At 37.8% G+C, this 20,469-nt stretch overlaps 2 protein-coding genes across 3 annotated transcripts in view; one reads left to right on the plus strand and one right to left on the minus strand.

The window, feature by feature from the left end:
* Positions 1-20,469, minus strand: part of tfr2 (transferrin receptor 2) — a 1,009,002-nt gene that overhangs the window by 284,779 nt on the left and 703,754 nt on the right. The window lies entirely within an intron of this gene.
* The window catches only part of eif4e2rs1 (eukaryotic translation initiation factor 4E family member 2 related sequence 1), a 15,620-nt gene continuing 1,354 nt past the window's right edge, over positions 6,204-20,469 (plus strand). Inside the window, 7 exon segments of one of the 2 annotated variants that reach the window (NM_001441863.2) lie at positions 6,204-6,392; positions 10,157-10,272; positions 11,510-11,644; positions 11,734-11,838; positions 13,750-13,902; positions 17,556-17,692; positions 20,427-20,469. The exon segment at positions 20,427-20,469 is cut by the window's right edge and continues 1,354 nt beyond it. In NM_001441863.2, the coding sequence (NP_001428792.1) occupies positions 10,159-10,272; positions 11,510-11,644; positions 11,734-11,838; positions 13,750-13,902; positions 17,556-17,692; positions 20,427-20,466 (684 nt within the window). In that variant the 5' untranslated portion in view covers positions 6,204-6,392; positions 10,157-10,158 and the 3' untranslated portion in view covers positions 20,467-20,469. 2 annotated transcript variants of the gene reach the window in all.

Consider the following 20,469-nt stretch of genomic DNA (forward strand, 5'->3'; position numbering starts at 1 on the left):
AAGATTTGGGCCAGATTTAAAGTGTAATATTTGGCTCAGATGTTAAAATTTAAGATGTGGGTCGTGTGAGTTTGACCTGTCTTGACCCACTTTTAAAATACATTAAAATAATTCATTCATTCATTTTCTTGTCGGCTTAGTCCCTTTATTAAACAGGGGTCGCCACAGTGCAATGAACCGCCAACTTATCCAGCATATGTTTTACGCAGCAGATGCCCTTCCAGCTGCAACCCAGCACTAGGAAACACCCCTAAACTCGCATTCACACTCATACACTACAGCCAATTTAGTTAATCAATTCCCCTATAGCGCATGTGTTTGGACTGTGGGGGAAACCGGAGGAAATCCACGCCAACATGGGAAGAACATGCAAACTCCTCAAAGAAACACCAAATGACCCAGCTGGGACTCAAACCAGCAACCTTCTTGCTGTGAGGCCACAGTGCTCACCACTGAGCCACCTGTTTTAAAGCATTTAAAAGTGATTTCAAAATGTTATTTAAATACAGGTTAAAGCTAAAAGTGTCCTTAAGCTCTCTAAACTTTTGTCAACTTGACCCTCTGAATGTGTTTTCAGTTGTATTAGTATCATGCTGGGGTTTTTTTTATATTATTTTGTACTATTTTGTTTATTATATGCTTAACAATGTTTAACAATGAAGGTTGAAAATGTCTGTTTTTTTATTTGAAGGTTAAGTAGAGAGAGAAATGCAGCCTGATTCCGCGGGGATTTGGCAACCCTGCCGTTCAGACGAATGAAGGCCTGAAGTTGGAGAAAGTCTGACATCTGCTGGACAAACAATAATACTACAGCAAGTGTGCACACAGTAAGCTCTTTATATATTTATTTATTCATGTTCTTTTCGGTTTAGTCCCTTTATTAATCTACGGTTGCCACAGCGGAATGAGCCGCCAACTTATACAGCATGTGTTTAATGCAGTGGATGCAGTGGTTAAAAATACCTTGACATATAACCCAATAGCACCTTCCCAACTATGGGTTATTTTAACCCAGTACATTGGGTTATAAAATTCAACCTAATGCATTGGGTTATTTTGATTTAATGTTATTTTTCCATTCTGGTTTTACTGCTACTATTACTAGTACTATTAATTTTAAAATGGCTGTGTAAATAAATAACATGCAGTTTACAAAAACATTGAACATGCTTCATTTCCTTTACATTTGAAGTTCCAGACACTTAAGCTTTTTTATCCATTTAATATATATCGGCTATATGAATTTGTCGAGTTTGTATCATCAACAATTGAGAGTGCTTGTGAAACGGATTTAAAACATTCAAATATTTATTTATAAATATTTATTTATTTTTATTAAGGATTATCAAATAGTAAAAAAACAAAGACAATCAGACAAACAGACATACAAACCCAAGTATTGCAAATTAAATAAGTTTAAAATAGAAAAATAAATAAATAAATAAATAAATAAATAAATAAATAAATAAATAAATAAATAATTAAATACATAAATAAATAAATAAACAAACAAACAAACAAACAAACGATTGATTGATTAATTAATAATTAATTAATAAAATAATCAAAACAAAACAGAAGAAACTCTTAAAATAAATATTGCAGAGTTTATGTAGAAAGGACTGGAGAGGTTCCCAAAGTCTTCCGAATTTGTCCTGTTTGTGGTTGAGGCCATCAGCTAATTTTTCCAGAGGAAGAAAGACTACATGGAAATAGTTTGAGAAGTAGAGTATGTTTGTAATATACATTTCTTAGCCAGAAAAAACAGAGATCACAGAGGTCTTCAGGAATGTCATTCAGCAAAATAAATGAGGGGGAGAAAATAAAACGTTTTCCAATTATCTCCTGGATTGCAGAATAAACCCCTCTCCAAAATGGTTGGATGCTAACACAAGAGCAGAATAAATGAAGAAATGTGCCCTTACATGTTTACTGAGAGGTCATTTGATAAAAAAAACCAACAACAATATTTTTGCGTTAGAGCTTAAATAAACTTTATAACGCAAAAACAACATTACGTACGCATAATAAAACAGCTGTTCTGTGTCAGTTGAATCAGATGACTGTTGAAATAAAAAATTTTAACCCAACTGGTGGAGCTATTAAATAAACAACCCAATAAATGTTAAAAATACCCAAAACAAAGCACAAAATATTCAATCTAACTGGTTGAGTTATTATTAAATAATCTAATAAAGACAAAAAAATAATAATAAAATAATGCTGGTTAGTGCCTCGTCTAGGTCAGTTGGTGTTTCTGTGTGGAGTTTGCATGTTCTCCTCGTGTTGGTGTGGGTTTCCTTCGGGTGCCCCCCCCCACAGTCCAAACACATGCGCTATAGGGGAATTGAATAAGCTAAATTGACTGTAATGTGTGTGTGTGTGTGTGTGTGTGTGTGTGTGTGAGAATGAGTGTGTATGGGTGTTTCTCGGTGCTGGGTTGCAGCTGGAAGGGCATCCTCTGTGTAAAACATATGCTGGAATAGTTGGCGGTTCATTCCGCTGTGGCGACCTCTGATAAATAAGGGACTAAGCTGAAGGAAAATGAATGATTAAATAATCTAGCACATGTAGTATTGTCAGCTGACAGCGAGTCTTCTTCTTCTCTTGTTATTGTGTGTATCTGCAGCGCCGTGTTCCCATCAATCCCTCAGTGTGTTTTCTCAGCTGCAGTCCGTCAGTCTGTCCACTCACATCACATGCAGGAGTGTTTGTTTTCCCTAAAAACCAGGAATAAAAGCTTCCGCTGAGAGAGAGGTGTGTGTGTGTGTGTGTGTGTGTGTGTGTGTGTGTGTGTGTGTGTGTGTGTGGCGTATTTGACCTTTGACCCTCAAACAATAAGCACAGATTCTGTCTGGCGGCATCGGTATTAATAACACACTTGCTAGCTAATAAAGTCAAGAACACACACACACACACACGCGTGTTGTGCTCATGTGTGTATGGGTTCAGATCAGATCAAGTGAGTCTCATCCGTCACTATCAGCGCTCTGACCTCAAAAACAATACAGGCCACACAGACAGGAAATCAACAGCAGGAGCTCAGAGACACTTCCTGTTTCTCCACAGGGGGGAACGTGGACCTGCATCAGCTGTGTGTGCGTGTGTGTGCGTGTGTGTGTTTAATAATGCTGACAGGACAAACAGACTGGGAGAAAAGTAAGTCTTTTGGTTTTCAGATGTATTATTCAATAGTGTAAGTGGGTTTAAAGCGCACCTATTATGCATAAGTCACTTCTATAAGGGGTTTAAACCCAGTTGTGTGTGAGTAGTGTGTGAATATCTCCAGCCTCTAATGGTAAACATGAATTAATTGTATTGTTTATAATCAGACTTGATAGAAACAGTCTGCAGAAACACTTTGATTGACATTCTCCCTTTGTATGATGTCATCAGAGGGGGAAAGCCCCGCCCACTAGTGCTCATCTCTCCCTCATTAGCATAGGATGTGAGTCTTGAGCTGCGTCCCAAATGGCACACTATATACTATTCACTCATGCACTATGTACTTATGCACTTACACACTCAACTGGATAGTATATGTATGTAATGGCGTCCCAAATGGCACACTAATGTTTTTTTTACTAAGCGGAAATTCAAACCGTTTCCCTGATGACATTTGACGGTTGCCAAATCAGTGAAATAAACAACCGAATTATCAAATAATACCTGCCATGAGTATTGCCGCATTCACCATCGGGAGGCGCTATAATCACTCTTGTAGGAGAATTTTGCTTTCACCGTCCAAAATAAATTAAGTTATTTAACATGTGCGTCCGATAGCTCCGCCCCTTCCGCTACGTAAGCAACCTGCGGTCGTTGAGTGTGTGAAGTGTCCATTATTACACACTTCATTTTAGCGGCTGAATGAGTGCATCATCCGGGTAATTAAAGTGCACTTATTATTGTTAGAATTTTCAGTGTGAACACACTACTTACACTATTTATACTACAAAATGGCGTAGAATAGTGCATAAGTATGCGATTTGGGACGCAACTTTGTTTTTGAATTTGTTGCTACGCTGGCACACAGGCATCTGTAGCTCCGCCCTCTTCTGAAAAGAGCACAATCTCATTTGAATTTAAAGCGACAGTCACCAAAACGCCACACTATTAAGATTAAAGACTAAAAGGGTCAGTTTCAGAGAGTTATAAACATTATCTGTGGAGTATTTTCAGTTGAAACTTCACACACTCACTCATTAGAGACTTATTTTACATCTTGTTGAATCAGGCATAGCAGCTCCCCTTTAAATAGATGATTTGTTAAGCCGTACATTCATAATAATAATCATTCAGCAAGTGTAAGTTATGAGAGAGATGACGGCTGGTAAATGAGTGACGGTTGTGTTGCGGTGTCACATGACCTGTGATGTCAGCAGGGGGCATGGACAAAGTGGGAGGGTAACCTACAATGTAAGATCATCTGGGAAAACATCATGCAGGCAGATTAATCGAAGACTGCAGTATTCCCTAGTAGCAAAGAATTCTGGCCCAGATTTGGCATAAAGCTGGCACAGCAGGCTTTCATCCGGCACTTGCATACAGCATGTGGGCCAAACATGGCCCGGGTTTGGCAGAGGTGGCACCGTCTTTAAGGCGGCACACAAGATTTGGGCCAGATGAAAAACGTAGTATTTGGCCCAGATTTAAAAATGTGATAAGTGGGCCATGTGAGTTTGGCCAGTCTTGACCCACATTTAAAATACACTAAAATCATTTTTGAGTAAAGAAAAAAAATTCTACCAATCAGGTCACTGAGAAAAAGCGTGCCCATAGTGTGCCTAAAGCGCATCACTCCATGGGTTTATCAATTTCATCGTAATCGTGACACACCAACCTATCTGGCCCAGTTCAGGCCCAGTTATGAGTTATTAACTTGGCTGAGACTTGGCCCAGATATGGTCCGTGTTTGGCCCTTGTCTGGAAGCCAGATTTGGTCCAGTCATGTACCGTAATTCACTGCGGCATGTGGGCCAAGCAAAACCTGATTGTGTGGGCCAGAGCTGGGCCAGAGAAATTTTGCTATGTGGGTTGGGTCAATTGTTTATATTACTATAGTTGTTGTGTTACCATAATCACCACAACAGATTAATTACTTTACTATAGTAAGTGTTTAACTTATACTGTTTCGTCTTTAGTTAAGCAGTTTGTAGATATTGTTTTAATTATATAAAGTTATTTATGTCTACATCTAGTTGCCACTATATTCTCATTTGACCTATTTTGACATGTCATGATAAACTGTGTAAATAAATCATTGAAGGTTTTAAGAAAATGCACAATATTTAAGTGAAGTCAACTTTTACTATTGACCGACTTTTGTAAAAAAAAAAATTTTACAAGTAGCCTGACTTTTGTTTAAAATCTTAACCTTATTCTTGAGAGATAGAAATAACTAATATAAGGTCTGAAGCACCAAAAGTAGCCTATTAAAGTTAAGTTTAACACTAACTAGGCTGTGTAAATCTCCAAAATCAAACTAAAAGTTTTCAGGGGTAGCTTAAATAATGTGTCAGTGCTCTTTGTGTAAGGGATTCATCAGAATAAACATCAAAATCAGTCCAAGGCACTTAAAAATGTGGAAAAAATAGTAACAGGCCTTTATTGACATGGCTGTGACTTAAAACTGTGATCAGGTTACCCTGATGAAGTAAAGGGTTATCAAAACGTGTAGGTGCAGTTTTAGGAAATAGTCATGTGAGTAAAGGCTTTATTATTTTCCCCACATTTTTCGAGTGCCTTTAGACTGACTCTTGCTGTGTATACTAATAGGTTGTTGTTAGATGAACAAGCTAATCCAACTAAAATAGTGCTTAAAATGCCTCTTATTGAAGTATTTAAATAGAAAATGAGGTGAATGACTGCAACAAAAGTCCACATTTTTTAGAAAAAAAAAAGAACCACCCTTTCACAAGACTGGCTACGGCCTGCTATAAGGCTTTTTTTGTCTGAGCACTGAGTTACTGTAAACAAGACTTAGCATTTTGTATATTTTAGCTCAAACCAGCAAATCGGACGGATTTAATTGATTTGTTTTTAAAGATTTGTATGCTTCGACCACGCTGTTATCATAATGTTTTGTTTGCCGTTGATTATTTCAACGTTTTGTTGTGTTTAATCAACATGTTTGTGTACTCTTTAAGCGAGTCTTCCGCGGTTTGTGCTTTTTGTCGTTTCTCGATTGCCGTCCGCACATGCGCAGTGACCGTGGTTGGCTTCAGTGTAGCATGTAGTATAGTTTATTCTCTGCCCGTTGAATTAAACACACTAACATCTAATAGTTTAACATAACAGTAATTATTCCAAAAGTTATAAAGCGTATTTATATATCGAGGTTTACGTTGAAAGAAGAAGCAGGAACGACAACGCGGAATGAATCAGTTTGAACAGTAAGTTAGCGGCTAACGGCTAATATTCTCCATTAAACATTTAACTTCAGCTATTACAAACATAAAGCAGATACATTCAACAAGACTCACGGGTTTATTAACATTATATAAAGATTAACGTGTGGTGTGTATGTCTTTAGTTTAATAACGATACATTTATTTAATGTGTTACAGTAATATTAATGTGTGGAATTGTTTATATGTGTATGTGGAACACACGTTTATATACAGTATTTGCTTTGATTTAGTGCACTGTTTAACAGTAGATTTAGATTCATCTTCATTTTAAACACAAGTAAAATAAACAAATATGTACCTTTATTTATCTATTATGTACATTATTTTATTTATTATGTGTATGTTTATATACACAACACACAATTGAGGTAAAGTTGGTTTTATTTCTGACATTCATTCAGTGTCAATTTGTTACATGCACCCTATATTTCCATATATATTTTTAACATAATTCCTGTTTACCATGGTAATTTGAATATTCTACCTAAAATTATGAATTTAAAACAACATTAGCACTATTTATTGACTGTAAACAATGCTGTACTTCGATAGCCATTGGCTGCTAATATGATATTACCATTTATAATTTGCAGAAATACTTTTCCAAAATTATATATATATATATATATATATATATATATATATATATATATATATATATATATATATATGAGCAATTCTGTGCAAATGTCAACCTTGCCATGAAAAAAAATTAAGTTTTTACCAAAATACGGAAACCATTTCTGGGTTTTTTGTGTAGGCAAGTATTTTACTGTACTTTAAAAATACTCAAAAAGCATCTGTTAATGTTTTCAAACTATTACTATTTGATTTACCAAAGTCACACAAATGGTAATTTCACATGCGTCACATCCATAACAGAGAGATGTCACATGCATAACAACACTTTTTCCTCAGAAATGTGAAAATATTAAATAAAATAAAACCAATCATTTTTGTTTTATAGAGAGCCGACTCAAATCCTTTTGATTAGCATTATTTCTTTTGGGTTGTGCAGTTTAATTCACATAATTTCTACAAAGTGTGTTGTATACTGTAAACTCGCAGACTTTTTTTGTCACACCCATAACGCATGCTTATTTTCCACATTTAAAGTACAAAACATGTTTACAGATTGATATTTTTCTGCTCCCATAACTCTGTGGCTAGTTGCTCTAGAAAATATAATCAAATTTTTCAATATAATGTTAACATATACTTCCTCTGTCAATTTATGTGTTGAGTTTTTACTGCAAATGTCACATCCATAATGCTGGAATTGCTCATATATATATATATATATATATATATATATATATATATATATATATATATATATATATATATATTAGGGATGTGCGGAGCAGCCGGTATTTGTATTTGTATTTGTATTTGTTGAGGGGGGAAAAGTATTTGTATTTGTATTTGTATTCGAGTGAAATTCAAAATGGCGCAAAAATATATATTTTTTCTATTACACTTCTAATTTACGTTATAGTGAAAGTATTGTTTAATTATACCCATTATATAAATTATAGATATGCAATATTGGCTGTTGTTTTTGAACATGTGATAAGAAATGTCATTGAAAAGAAAATAACATAGAAGCCATTATCTCATCCATGGTTAAACCAACAACTAATAAAATACCATTGTGAATATTATGAACCCCACCACCACCGTTCTTGTTGAAGGACACTGAATAGACAGAATAAAAACAAATAATACTTCAAAAAACTGTTCTTCTTCTGAAAGAACTTCTTTCCAATGGACAGAATTCCAAAAACTAATATTAACTAAATAAATCTAAATAAAACCCTGCCTGGGAGATCTGGCAGAACAAAAGTATTCTATATAATACTAAAAGATACAGCCCTGCTATTGTCATCTGCCTGCCACAAAAAGACACAAAGTTTGTTTGTTTGTTTTTTTATGTTTGAAACTGACTTGCTGGGGCAGAATGTGGCTGTGTTGATGCTTTTAGGATGCTTTTAGTGCATGTGATAATACATTACATAGAAGGTTGCGCGGTGCTCTGTTTAGTGAGAAGCGCTCTCTATGGCAAGCCTTTTTAGCATTTAAATCTTTGTTCTGGCTCCATAAATATATTAGAGATATCTCTAATTATATTTTGACTAGTCATAATTATAATTCCACTACTCAGAATGACAATTAGACATATCTGCAATTACAATTGTACTAATACGTAATCAGATGAATTTTGACTAGTAACAACTGTAATTGATATCTCTGAGTTTTTACTAGTCATAATACATTTAGAGATATCTTTAATTCATCATATTTAGAGATATTTACAAATATATTTGAAGATATCTCTAATTAATTTACTAAAAGTCTAATTACAGTTGTAGATATCTTGAATTGGATTTTTGACTAGTCAAAATTCATTTGGAGATATCTCTAATTACAATTGTGACTAGTCAACTTATTTAGAGATATCTGCAAATATTTTTCAATGGAAGTCAATGGAGGAATATGACTAGTCTATCATAATATATTTGCAGATATTTCCAATCTGACTAGTCGAATTATAATTATGACAAGTCAAAATATAATTAGAGATATCTCTAAATATATTTATGGATAGTCTGAACAAGGTTTAAATGCTAAAACGGCTTGCCATACGCTCACATCCAGTCGCACAGTGGAGAGTTCTCTAGTTATATCCTTTCAGTCGTTTGTTATGCAGTGACATGCAGTCAAATATTTCGCCAAACAGTCCTTAGGGATGCGGTGACACACAGTCAGATATATCACCGAACAGATCCGCCACTTTTGGCGCTCATAAACAATCATAAAGCTCTCGTGCTGCAGGAATGAGGAGGTCTGCTGAAGGCGCGCAGCTGACGTGCAGTGAGGAGTTTGCGTCTTTAATAAACTACGGCAGTTTGCGATCACTGAACAGTAAAAATGATTAATAAATCCATATGAAACAACCCCTTAAAAGTCACGTCTCGCTTTCAGTTTCGGGCTTTGGCGCGTTTTGCCTCTCTCTCTCTCTCTCTTTCTCTCTCTCTCTCACTCACTCACTCACTCACTCACGCGGGCATGCACTGTGGTCTCATGAGGAAACGCTGCTTTTTGATAGTGTTTTTCTTGCTCCCGAATACAAATAATTTTTCAAGTATTTGTTCGAATCAAGTATTCGTAAAAACACGCAATTCGTGCCTTTCCGAATACCGTATTCGGGTTCGGCTCCACCCTTAATATATATATATATATATATATATATATATATATATATATATATATATATATATATATATATATATATAGAGAGAGAGAGAGAGAGAGAGAGAGAGAGAGAGAGAGAGAGAGAGAGAGAGAGAGAGAGAGAGAGAGAGAGAGAGAGAGAGAGAGAGAGAGAGAGAGAAAGAAATTCTGAATGTGAGAATATTAAACCAACTTTACCTTAATACACACATACATAAGTGATTGTCTGGTTTCAGTTTATATTCTGTTCCTTATAGACCATTTCAATGAGGTGATGTCATTGGTTCATGAACATTTCCTGCTTGTTATCAAACTCATAACTGTAATGAGAGGCAATTCAATCGTAACTAAATGTAAAAACAGCTATCCTAACATTATTTATCAATATATGTGGACCTTTTTGGATCCTCGGAAGCTCATCCCTCAAAATGGTCTATAAACATTACTGTTTATTTTTAGGAAACTGTAATAAAGCCTGTTATAATTGATGAACATTATTAAAGGTTGTCCAGTAATGTATGTCTGTAGTTTAAAGGAGGAAGACTGTGGCGACCATGAGGAGATGAAGGACAATAATGAGAGCGATAGAGCTTCAATAAACAACAACAATAACAACATCAGACGCAAGGTGAGTGTCAACATTAAACATGCGCACACACACACACACACACACACACACACACAAAATTAGTGAGACGTACAGACATAATGGCACAGAAGTATGTATTTGTGTTTGTTTGTATTGTTTAAGTTTGTTTTAGTGTTGTTTTATTCCCTGTTTTTGTCTTTGTTTGTCTGTGTTTGTATGTTTATGTGGATGTTTGTGTGTGTCTTGTTTGCATTGTTTTGTGTATGTGTGCTTTGCGTGTGATTTACTGTGTTTACACTCTGAGTTGGTTGAACCTCCCTACTAAAACAGGCCCAGTGTGTCTGTTTGGTGGTTTGTTTATGTGTGTGTTTTTCTTTGTTTTTGTGAATTTGTGTTTGTTTGTTTTGTGTATGTGTGTTTGTTTTGTGTGTGTGTTTTGCATTATGTTTTGTCTGTGATTCTGTGTGTGTCTGTAATGGTTTGTTTATATGTATTTATTATACATATACGTGTTTATTTGTTTTTGTGAATGTGTGTTTTGTTTTGTGTATGTGTGTTTGTTTTGTGTGTGCGTTTTGCATTATGTTTTGTCTGTGATTCTGTGTGTGTCTGTAATGGTTTGTTTATATGTGTTTATTATACATATACGCGTTTATTTGTTTTTGTGAATGTGTGTTTTGTTTTGTGTATGTGTGTTTGTTTTTGTGTGTGTGTGTTTTGTCTGTCTTTGTTTGTTTGTTTGGTGCAGTTGTTTTTGCGTGTGTGTGTTTTTGTGTGTGTGTGTGTGTGTGATTCTGTGTTCTTTTGTGTTGGTCTGTTTATTTGTGTGTGTGTGTGTGTGCATGCATGCTTGTTGCATGTGTGTGTTCATTCCACTGTTTGGACACCTGATAAATCAAGGACCAAGCCAAAGGAAAGGAAGTGCGTGCTTTTGTTCATCTGTGTGTGTTTGTTTGTTTTTGTGTATGTATGTGTGTGTGTGTGTGCGTTCATTCGGCTGTTGGGACCCCTGATAAATCAGGGACTAAGCCAAAGGAAAGTGAATGCGTGTGTGTTTGCTTGGGTGTGTGTTTGTTTGTGTGTGTTTGTTTGGTTGTGCATGTGTGTTTTTTTGTTTTTGTTTTTCAAATTCTATATTATAGAATCATTATAATTACTAATACACAGTTATTTTCAAAGAAGACACTTTGTATAATGCATAAAGTGATGTAAATGATGTATTCAAAATTCTACCATGTCATATTGTGTGTGTGTGTGTGTGGTTGTGTGTGTTCAGATGGTGACTCCGGCTGCAGGTGAACACCCGCTGCAGTATAACTACACGTTCTGGTACTCGCGCCGGACGCCCAGCAGACCTGCTAACACACAGAGCTACGAGCAGAACATCCGGCAGATGGGAACCGTGGCCTCGGTCTGACATCTCCAGAACCAGGACATGTTATAATGCTGTGTGCGTAAATGTGTGTGTGTGCACGCTGACGATGTGTGTTCTCGGTTCAGGTGGAGCAGTTTTGGAAGTTCTACAGTCATCTCGTCCGACCTGGAGATCTGACAGGACACAGCGACTTCCACCTGTTCAAAGAGGGAATCAAACCCATGTGGGAGGTGTGTGTGTTTGTGTGTGTGTGTCAGGGGTGTAACATTCCTAATACATCTTACTCTGGGCTGATTTTAAGTCTTAATTTGGCCACAACTTTCTCTGAAAATGTGAAAAAACTCAATAATACATTCAAATTGACTCTCCTTTTGTTTTGTTGGTGCTGTTTTTGCCCCATTGACTTCCATTATAATCACGTTTATTGATTGCAAAGCCATGACAGCATGTAACCATGCATTCCTGATTGAGTTTTCCCTGTTGGGAAGAGGGACAAGTTGATCATCAGTTGCAGTGCAAAGAAAATGTAGTTATTGGCATTTGAATGAAGCTATATGGAGTTATGTACAGTGCATCCCACACATAGACTTTACTTGCATGGGCTGCCCAGGTATATTAACAGCCGTTCAATTATATTTAGTGACACATTTTTACAAGCGTTTCGAAAACGCTGGAGAGGCCGTTTTCATTCTAAAACGCTGCTGCTCCGTCTCAGTGTGGATGATGGAAATCGGAGACATCTGAAAACGGAGGCGGGGCTGCAGACATTCGCCTCTCTGATTGGGGCTTTTCCTCAATATTAAGTAGCCTTACAAACAGTTCAGTCCTGCATCTTCTCCGTGTAAATTCAGACTTCGCAAGTTTGATCAAGGCTGCAGTCTATTCTTCTCAGTTTGATATGGAAAACAGACAGAGGACACAGGTAAATCTTCAAAGGGAACAGTGTACTTTATAACTTCATTCACATCACTCTGGCTACGTTGTTTCACTTTCTCAACAATAAAAATGTAAACATGATATTAGGAACTGCCTATTTTCATTTTAATATTAGCAACTTAACAGACAGCAGACATGTTGAGGCGTCGTGCTACATATATGAGCGTCATCTTCACTGTGTGGATATTTATAACAAAACGGAGCCGATAACAACTGCCTCCTTTCAATTTCAGTGAAAATACGAAACATACCCTCTCTGATGCTGAATATCAGTTTCAATAATCGATAATGGCCATAATAAAAGTATAACATACAATAAGTTTGTACATTATAGAAAATAAAGGCAAGCGATCAGTCAATATACAGAATGTAGGCTACGTGGTTTCATTAATCATTATCTTATCTTTGCGCTCAGTCAAAACACGTTACCTGAGAACAAGTAATAGATTCCAATGACCAAAGTCAGGGAATATGTCGTTAGATAAAGACAACAAGATGAATGAAATATCCCGTTTAATAAATATAGTGAGATTAGATCCAGCAGGAGATGCTTGATGAGAAGTCCGACTAGCAGAGCTCTCATCTGGGTAGATGGGCTGCAGCACTTGCCAAAGAGTGTGTGTGTGGTCACGTGATGTGCGTTTTCAGCGTTTTGGTGTGGACGGAGAGCAGTTCAGAAACGCTGGGTAAAACGCTAGTGTGCACGCGGATCGTTTTTTATTCTAAAACGCCGTTTTAAAACTAAAACGCACTAGTGTAAACGGGGCCTCTCAGAACACAGTAAACACAGTTAGTGTATTTCTGCACACACACTGCAATCTGCTGTTTTACTCCACTGAACTCCAAATAAAAGATCTAAAGGGTTAATGCTGACAACTGATGATCAACAGTTCAAATGAGTTCATCTTGCAACTCTCCCCAACAGGGAAAACCAGCAACATATAAAAAAAGAATCTGCTGTCAAGGCTTTACAGTCAATAAATGTGATTATAACGGAAGTCAATGGAGCAAAAACAGCCCCAACAAAACCAAAGGGACAACATCTCCAGTGAGAGAGAGAAAGCTTCACATCATCTAATTTTGACTGTGTGTGTGTGTGTGTGTGTGTGTGTGTGTGTGTGTGTGTGTGTGTGTGTGTGTGTGTGTGTGTGTGTGCGTGTGCGTGTGCGTGTGTGTGCGTGTGTGTGTGTGTGTGTGTATGTCAGGACGAGGCCAATAAGAATGGAGGGAAGTGGATCATCCGTCTGAGAAAGGGTCTGGCGTCTCGTTTCTGGGAGAACATCATCCTGGCCATGCTGGGCGAGCAGTTCATGGTGGGCGAGGAGATCTGCGGGGTGGTCGTGTCCATCCGCTTCCAGGTACTGCTGCATTCTGGGACTGACTTCACTGCAGAGACAAATGTTTGTGTCATGTTGCGTCACGTCTGTTAGAGCCTTTTTATAAGCATTATTTTTATTAGCTATTCAGTTAGACTTCATATATACAATTCCTTTCTTTAAATGTTCCTTTTTGTTGTCGTTTTATTCAGTGTATGCAAATGCAGGCCTAGGCAAGTTTCCCGACTGTTAAGGCTGATTTAGGCTGCTTTCACACCTGTGAATGGATTCAGTTGTTCTGAAACAGAGATTACAAATGTTACATTGTTGCTCTTTGCTCTTGGAGCGGTTCGCTTTCACACGGCAAAGTTTCTAATCGGACCAAAAGAGCTAAAACAAGTCACATGCGAGTAAACTCTCCTCACATTGGTCAGAGTGTCAGGGTTTATTTTGCAGCGTCCCGCTCAGCTGTCAGGAGAGGTGGTGGCTTGGTGGTGATTGACAGGGTGCGAGCGCGATGTGTCTGAGGAGAGACGCGGTGGGGAGGGGTGAGAAGTGTGCCCCTTCGATGCCTATTTGAGGACCGGGAGGGAGACGCGAGATTACCGGTAGATCATCACTCGTTTGCGGGCATCCGGAGACTCGCGAAACTTCCCGCCAATAATCATAATTCTCTCTTCATATAGCCGTAAGCCTATTACATATCCATAAAACACTGTGACATAACCGCGCTCGGATCGGATCGCTTTCTCACTGCAATCAAACCGCTCCAGGGTTAGTTTCAATTGAGCCGAGACCACCTCATTCAAGCGATCTCGGAGCGATTACTTTGGCGCGGAACAAAGCGCGATTGCCCTGTTCACATATGCCAAACGAACCGCGCAAACGAGATACATTCCCAAACAAAGTGTAGGTGTGAAAGCAACCTTATACTTCGGCGTCAAGCGCACGCGTATACTCTGGCGCAGCCTTCGCACGGTCACTGACACTGACGCACACCTCTCAAAAAATTGAACTACACGTCACAACGACACCTAGCGCAAGCTCTGTGATTGGTCAGCTTGGTGACGGGTGTAGGCGGTGCTGAGAGCTGCGAACCCGATGCAGCGAGTGTCGAGTCCGGTGAAGGTGCTCCAGATGGAAACCTTTGTTTTTGTGTTTACCTTATGATTAAAGTTGTGGCACGTCTGCCGGTTTCCGCCTCTGAATGAGCGACTTTGAGTTACTTGGCACTCCATTAACCAAGCTTGAAATATAATCATTATAGGAAGCAGGTCATTATATTCGTCTCTTGTTTTTATTTGTTCTTCAAAGCAGGAGCAATCTTTATATCTTTATATACTGATACAATATGGAACGACTGTCAAAAACTGTATCACTCCATCACCGAAGGTCATCAGTTCACCACTGTTTACTGAGTAAGGGTGTCACGATCCTCCAAATCCTCAATTCAATTACATTTTCGATTCTAAAGTCACGGTTGTATTCGATTTTCGATTTAAAAAAGAAAAATTAAAGAAAATCATAAACAAATCATACAGTAAATGAATAAAGGAAGATACACACATAATTACCACCTGTCAATCACTTTTTCAGCGGGACTCGTGAATAGGCAGTGATGTGTCGTTATAATGGCGTCGGTAAAAAAGACGCACAACCAACAGGAACCAGCCAACAGTATCTGAGGTGTTCGCTAAAATGACCAAGTACAAGTGTGAAAGTGAAAAATTGAGGCAGTCTGCTGACCCACTGACTGCCTGGACCCGCTGTCTCGAGTGCATAACAGTGTGTGTGCGTCTTTATCTGAGCGTGTGTGTGTGTGTGTGGTCACGTGATGTGCGTTTTCAGTGGTAGTGAGGAAGGAGGGCTGCTCAGTAATGCAAAACGCCAGTGTGGATGTGGATCATTGTCGTTATAAAATGCCATTTAAAAACTAAGACCTATTAATGTAAACAGGGTCTGAGTGTGTACTTTTCACCAGCAGATTTGCAACAGGGGCGGGGCGGAGGATCGTGATGCCGGTGTTGTCTATCGGCACAACCCTAATACATAGCAGAGCTTGCAAACTGTGTTTTTTTTTTCCGACAACATGAACGTTGTCAACATAACTCACTGAATATCCAAAACACTTTCACCCAGGCGACTTCATTGAAAGGGGAGAGGGTTTTTTCAACAACAAGATCTTCAACAAGCGTGTTTTTTTCCGCTTGGCAACCCAAGCTGACATGACATGGGGGCGTGGCAGCATCGACGATTCCATTTTTGATTCGATAATTCGATAATCAAATAAATTGAGCATGAATTTCGATCGATTTCGATTTAAAATCGAAATCGTGACACCCTTTTTACTGAGTATAAACACAGATACAGGGACGCAGGAGCGGTTTAAAGCTGTGATTCATCAGCGGATCACTCATATGTCAGCTTATAGACAAACCAGCTGGGGTCTGTTCTTCGTACCTTGCTTAAATGATCTAAGATTATTTGGCAGATCCTGGATCTTGATAACTGATCTCTCGCTAATTTGGTTCTTCAAACAAGTTCGCGAATCAGATTAGAATGTCTGGATGAACTGATCTGAGATCGCTGCGTGTGTTGTAAAGGACAAATCTATCAATCCTCGAAATCATGATCAGCAATGCAGCGATTGGCTGACGGCACAGCAGCGTAATGACATCATCTGATCAATATTCAATTATCCATGTGAGCAAAATTACATTGAATTAGCAGTAAACGGCTTGTTAAATATGACACGCAATAACCTTCCACATTTGTTGTGAGCTGCAGGCTTTACACTGTCATGTGTCAAGAGTATTCATCATGTATTTCACTGCATATCAGTGTATTTAGTTCCACATTTAGAAAAGATTTTCTTTATTATAGTAGCCGTTTTTTTAATCGGTGTAAAGAATAACTGGTTGTTTACAAAAGCATTTTGATATTGGTAAAGGCGTCTGCAACTTTTGTGAAGCATCAAATCACCGGCATAACTATCAAAACATGTTTATGACTGCTAAAATGTATTATTACTTTAAAAAAGTCACATTCTGCATTTCTATTATACACAATTTGTACTAAAGCGATCTAAAAAGTTCATATCAATAAGTTTTCTCTTTGCACCACCAGGTGGCAGTCCTACTTTCATTTCGAGGGTGCAGATTGCATAAGTTTTATTAATACGTAAAACTGTATTTATTTTATTAATGACTATAACTTTTCCCAAGTGTATATAACTACTACTGCAAGAAAATATCAGAATTCGGAGCATACCTTCTGTATTATCTTTGCTTGAACTGAGCTGATCTAATCCTGTTTATATGAATTGAACCTGCTCCCGATCAGGTTTGACCTAGCAGAACTGTTGCTATGACAACAACTCTCGGATCAGCTTTGAAGAACGAAACGATCCTGGATCGTGTCAAATCGTCAATATCCAAATCCAGCTAACTGAGTAATCCACGTACGAAGAACGGACCCCTGATCTTTGTGGCTTTAAAACGCAACTAATGACCTTCACGGCCAATCACAGTCATTTCTCTTGAGCACATGAACACATTGGCAAATCAGTGCTGATTAGGAACGCACTCAACAGTGCTCAAATGTTATCGGGAAATGGAGGAATATAAAATTTCACTATCTTGACAACATCTACCACTGACTGACAAGTACTGTTGTCTTCACATGTCTCTCTGCAGGAGGATATTCTGTCCATCTGGAATAAAACAGCCAATGATCAGGTGACCACATCACGGATACGGGACACCCTGCGGCGCGTGCTCAACCTGCCGCCAAACACCATCATGGAGTACAAGACACACAACGACAGTCTGAAGTACGTCTCACACACACACACACACACACACACACACACACACACACACACACACACACACACACACACACACACACACACACACACACACACACACCTGTCAGATCTGACTCTCAGTAAAAGATAATGAGCAATATCATGCAGATGTCATCTATGCCATGATTTTTTTACTTAAATGATGTTTCATAAAGTTCTGCATTCAATAATGGATTAAATAAATGGAGAAACTTTGTTTTTTCTTTTGTCCTGTGATTTATTTAATCAATTATTGTGTGCAGACTAGAGATGCCACGGTTCTCAATATAATATTGAACCGTACGGTACGACCTCCACTGTTCAGTACGCGCTTGTGAATTGCGGTTTTCTCGGTTTTGTGTTAAATAATTTATGTGCGTTTTACATCTCTCCGAATTGACTGTGTGTGCCTGTAAATCCATGAGCTGAGATGAGGAAACTCCTCCCCACGAGTAAATATCCAATCACTATGCTCTAAAGTTAGGGGGCACTTGACCATTATTCCACACTTTAACATGGCGAGCAGCGGTAAAGTGAGGCAACAGTACGAGAAAGCACGGCGTCTTTCAAATCTGTGGTGTGAGAACATTTCAGTATCGCGGTAAGCATAATGCCAATAAAAGAAAAAACTGAGAACAAAAAATAACTGTGTGCGAGGATTGATTTACACGTATACTCATGACTGCACATCTGCAGCGCATCACCCAGCAATATCACTGTCTGAAGCAGGACAGCAGAGAAAGTAATAAAGTCCTCCAAATAGCAACAATCCCTCACTGAATCCTTCCAGCAAACAAACCCAACTGGCTCTGAGAGACACATAAAATAGCAAAGGCAGTGCGGGTGATTACTGCTGAAGATTTGCAGCCGTTTTCAGTGATTGGAGATGTGGGCTTCTGTCATCTTATAAAAGCACTCGATCCGCGTCACAGACTACAGTCTGGCATTGTTTCAGCACCGAGATAATGAAGATGCTTTATTTATGTTTACTGAAGTACAAATATGTTGATTTGAAATGGCCAATTGATCTTTATTAACTCCACATGTGTGTTTATTTTCAAAGTGGAGGATTTTATGTGTTGCCCAGTTTGTACATGGGCGACCAGCAGCTGTGAGATTTCACTGTTCATTTTATTATACAATACACCAGGAACTACTGCACTTTTCTTGGCTTTTAAGTAAAACAAAATGAGTATTGCAATAAATCGGTTTTATTCTTACTGTGCCAATTGTCTATGAAAAAAAAAAACGTGTCAAGCCATGAGAACCGAACCGAGCCGAAAACCGCGTTCAAGACCGAGGTATGTATTGAACCGTGGGCGAACTGTATTGTTGCATCCCCAGTGCAGATCTTCTTTGAAACTTTTCATTTAAAGAAATTTAATCACAGCTTCAAACTTATCCGGTAGGGCACTGTGATTTACATTTAATGTCCTTAAAATAACAAAACTTTTTGCTAACGCTTCAGTAACAATTCGCACCATTCTCTACTGGCCTATTAGCTGCCTGTTGTTAGTGTATGAACTGTTTATTAGCACTTAAGTATGATCATATTCCACATCACTAATCTAATTCAATACTTAAACCCAACTACACCTTTAATTTCTATAGGTGTGAACCTACACTGGTCTCACGGTTCGATTTGGTTACGATCAGGGCTTTACATTAACACCCGCCAAATGCGGGTAATTTCGCTTGTGACCAAAAGTTGTTTGTTTATCTGACACTACTGTAAAATGTCTCTGTCGACGTTTTGAAACCATTTTATTTAACAACAAAATCACTCAAGTGCCACTTTTACATCTGTCACATCCAGAGCGGAGCTTTTTCCTCATAAATGCAAACAATTAAAAAAAATATATATAAATTTTACATTATGAAAAATAAAACTTTCTCTGTGTGATTTTAAAAGCCTTTTGAGAAATGGGGACATGAACAGTGTGCTCATACATCAGATTGTCTGCTTGTAATACACGTGTCGTTCCCATGATATTATACACATTTGTGTTCTAATATATCATACACACACACACACATATCATACACATATAGTTGAAGTCAGAATTATCCCCCCCCCCTTAAATTTTTTTTTCTTTGTTAAATATTTCCTAAATGATGTTTAACAGATTTAGGAAATGTTCACAGTATGTCTGATAATATTTTATCTTCTGGAGAAAGTCTTATTTGTTTTATTTCGGCTAGAATAAAAGCAGTTATTAATTTTTAAAACTATTTTCAGGTCAATATTATTTGCCCCTTTAAGCTATATATTTTTTTCGATAGTCCACAGAACAAACCATCATTATACATTAACTTGCCTAATTACCCTAACTTTACCCTAATTACCCTAGTGAAGCCTTTAAATGTCACTTTAAGCTGTATAGAAGTGTCTTGAAGAATATCTAGTCTAATATTATGTGCTGTCATCATGGCAAAGAGAAAATAAATCAGTGATTAGAGATGAGTTATTAACACCATTATGATTAGAAATGTGCTGACAGAAATCTGCTCTACGTCAAACAGAAAACGGGGAAAAAATAAACAATTCTGACTTCAACTGTACACACTCGCATAACACACATACATATAACATACACACACATAACATAAACACACATACACATAATATGTACACACAATATACAAACATACACATAATACACACACATAACACACACTCTAGTGTGCCTCTAAATCTCCTCTCCCTCTTGTGTTTCAGGGATAACTCCAGCTTCCGGAACACGAAGATCACTTTGTGAAAT

This window comes from Danio rerio, chromosome 23, assembly GCF_052040795.2.
Source record: "Danio rerio strain M-AB ecotype USA chromosome 23, GRCz13ab, whole genome shotgun sequence".
Lineage (NCBI taxonomy): Eukaryota > Metazoa > Chordata > Actinopteri > Cypriniformes > Danionidae > Danio > Danio rerio.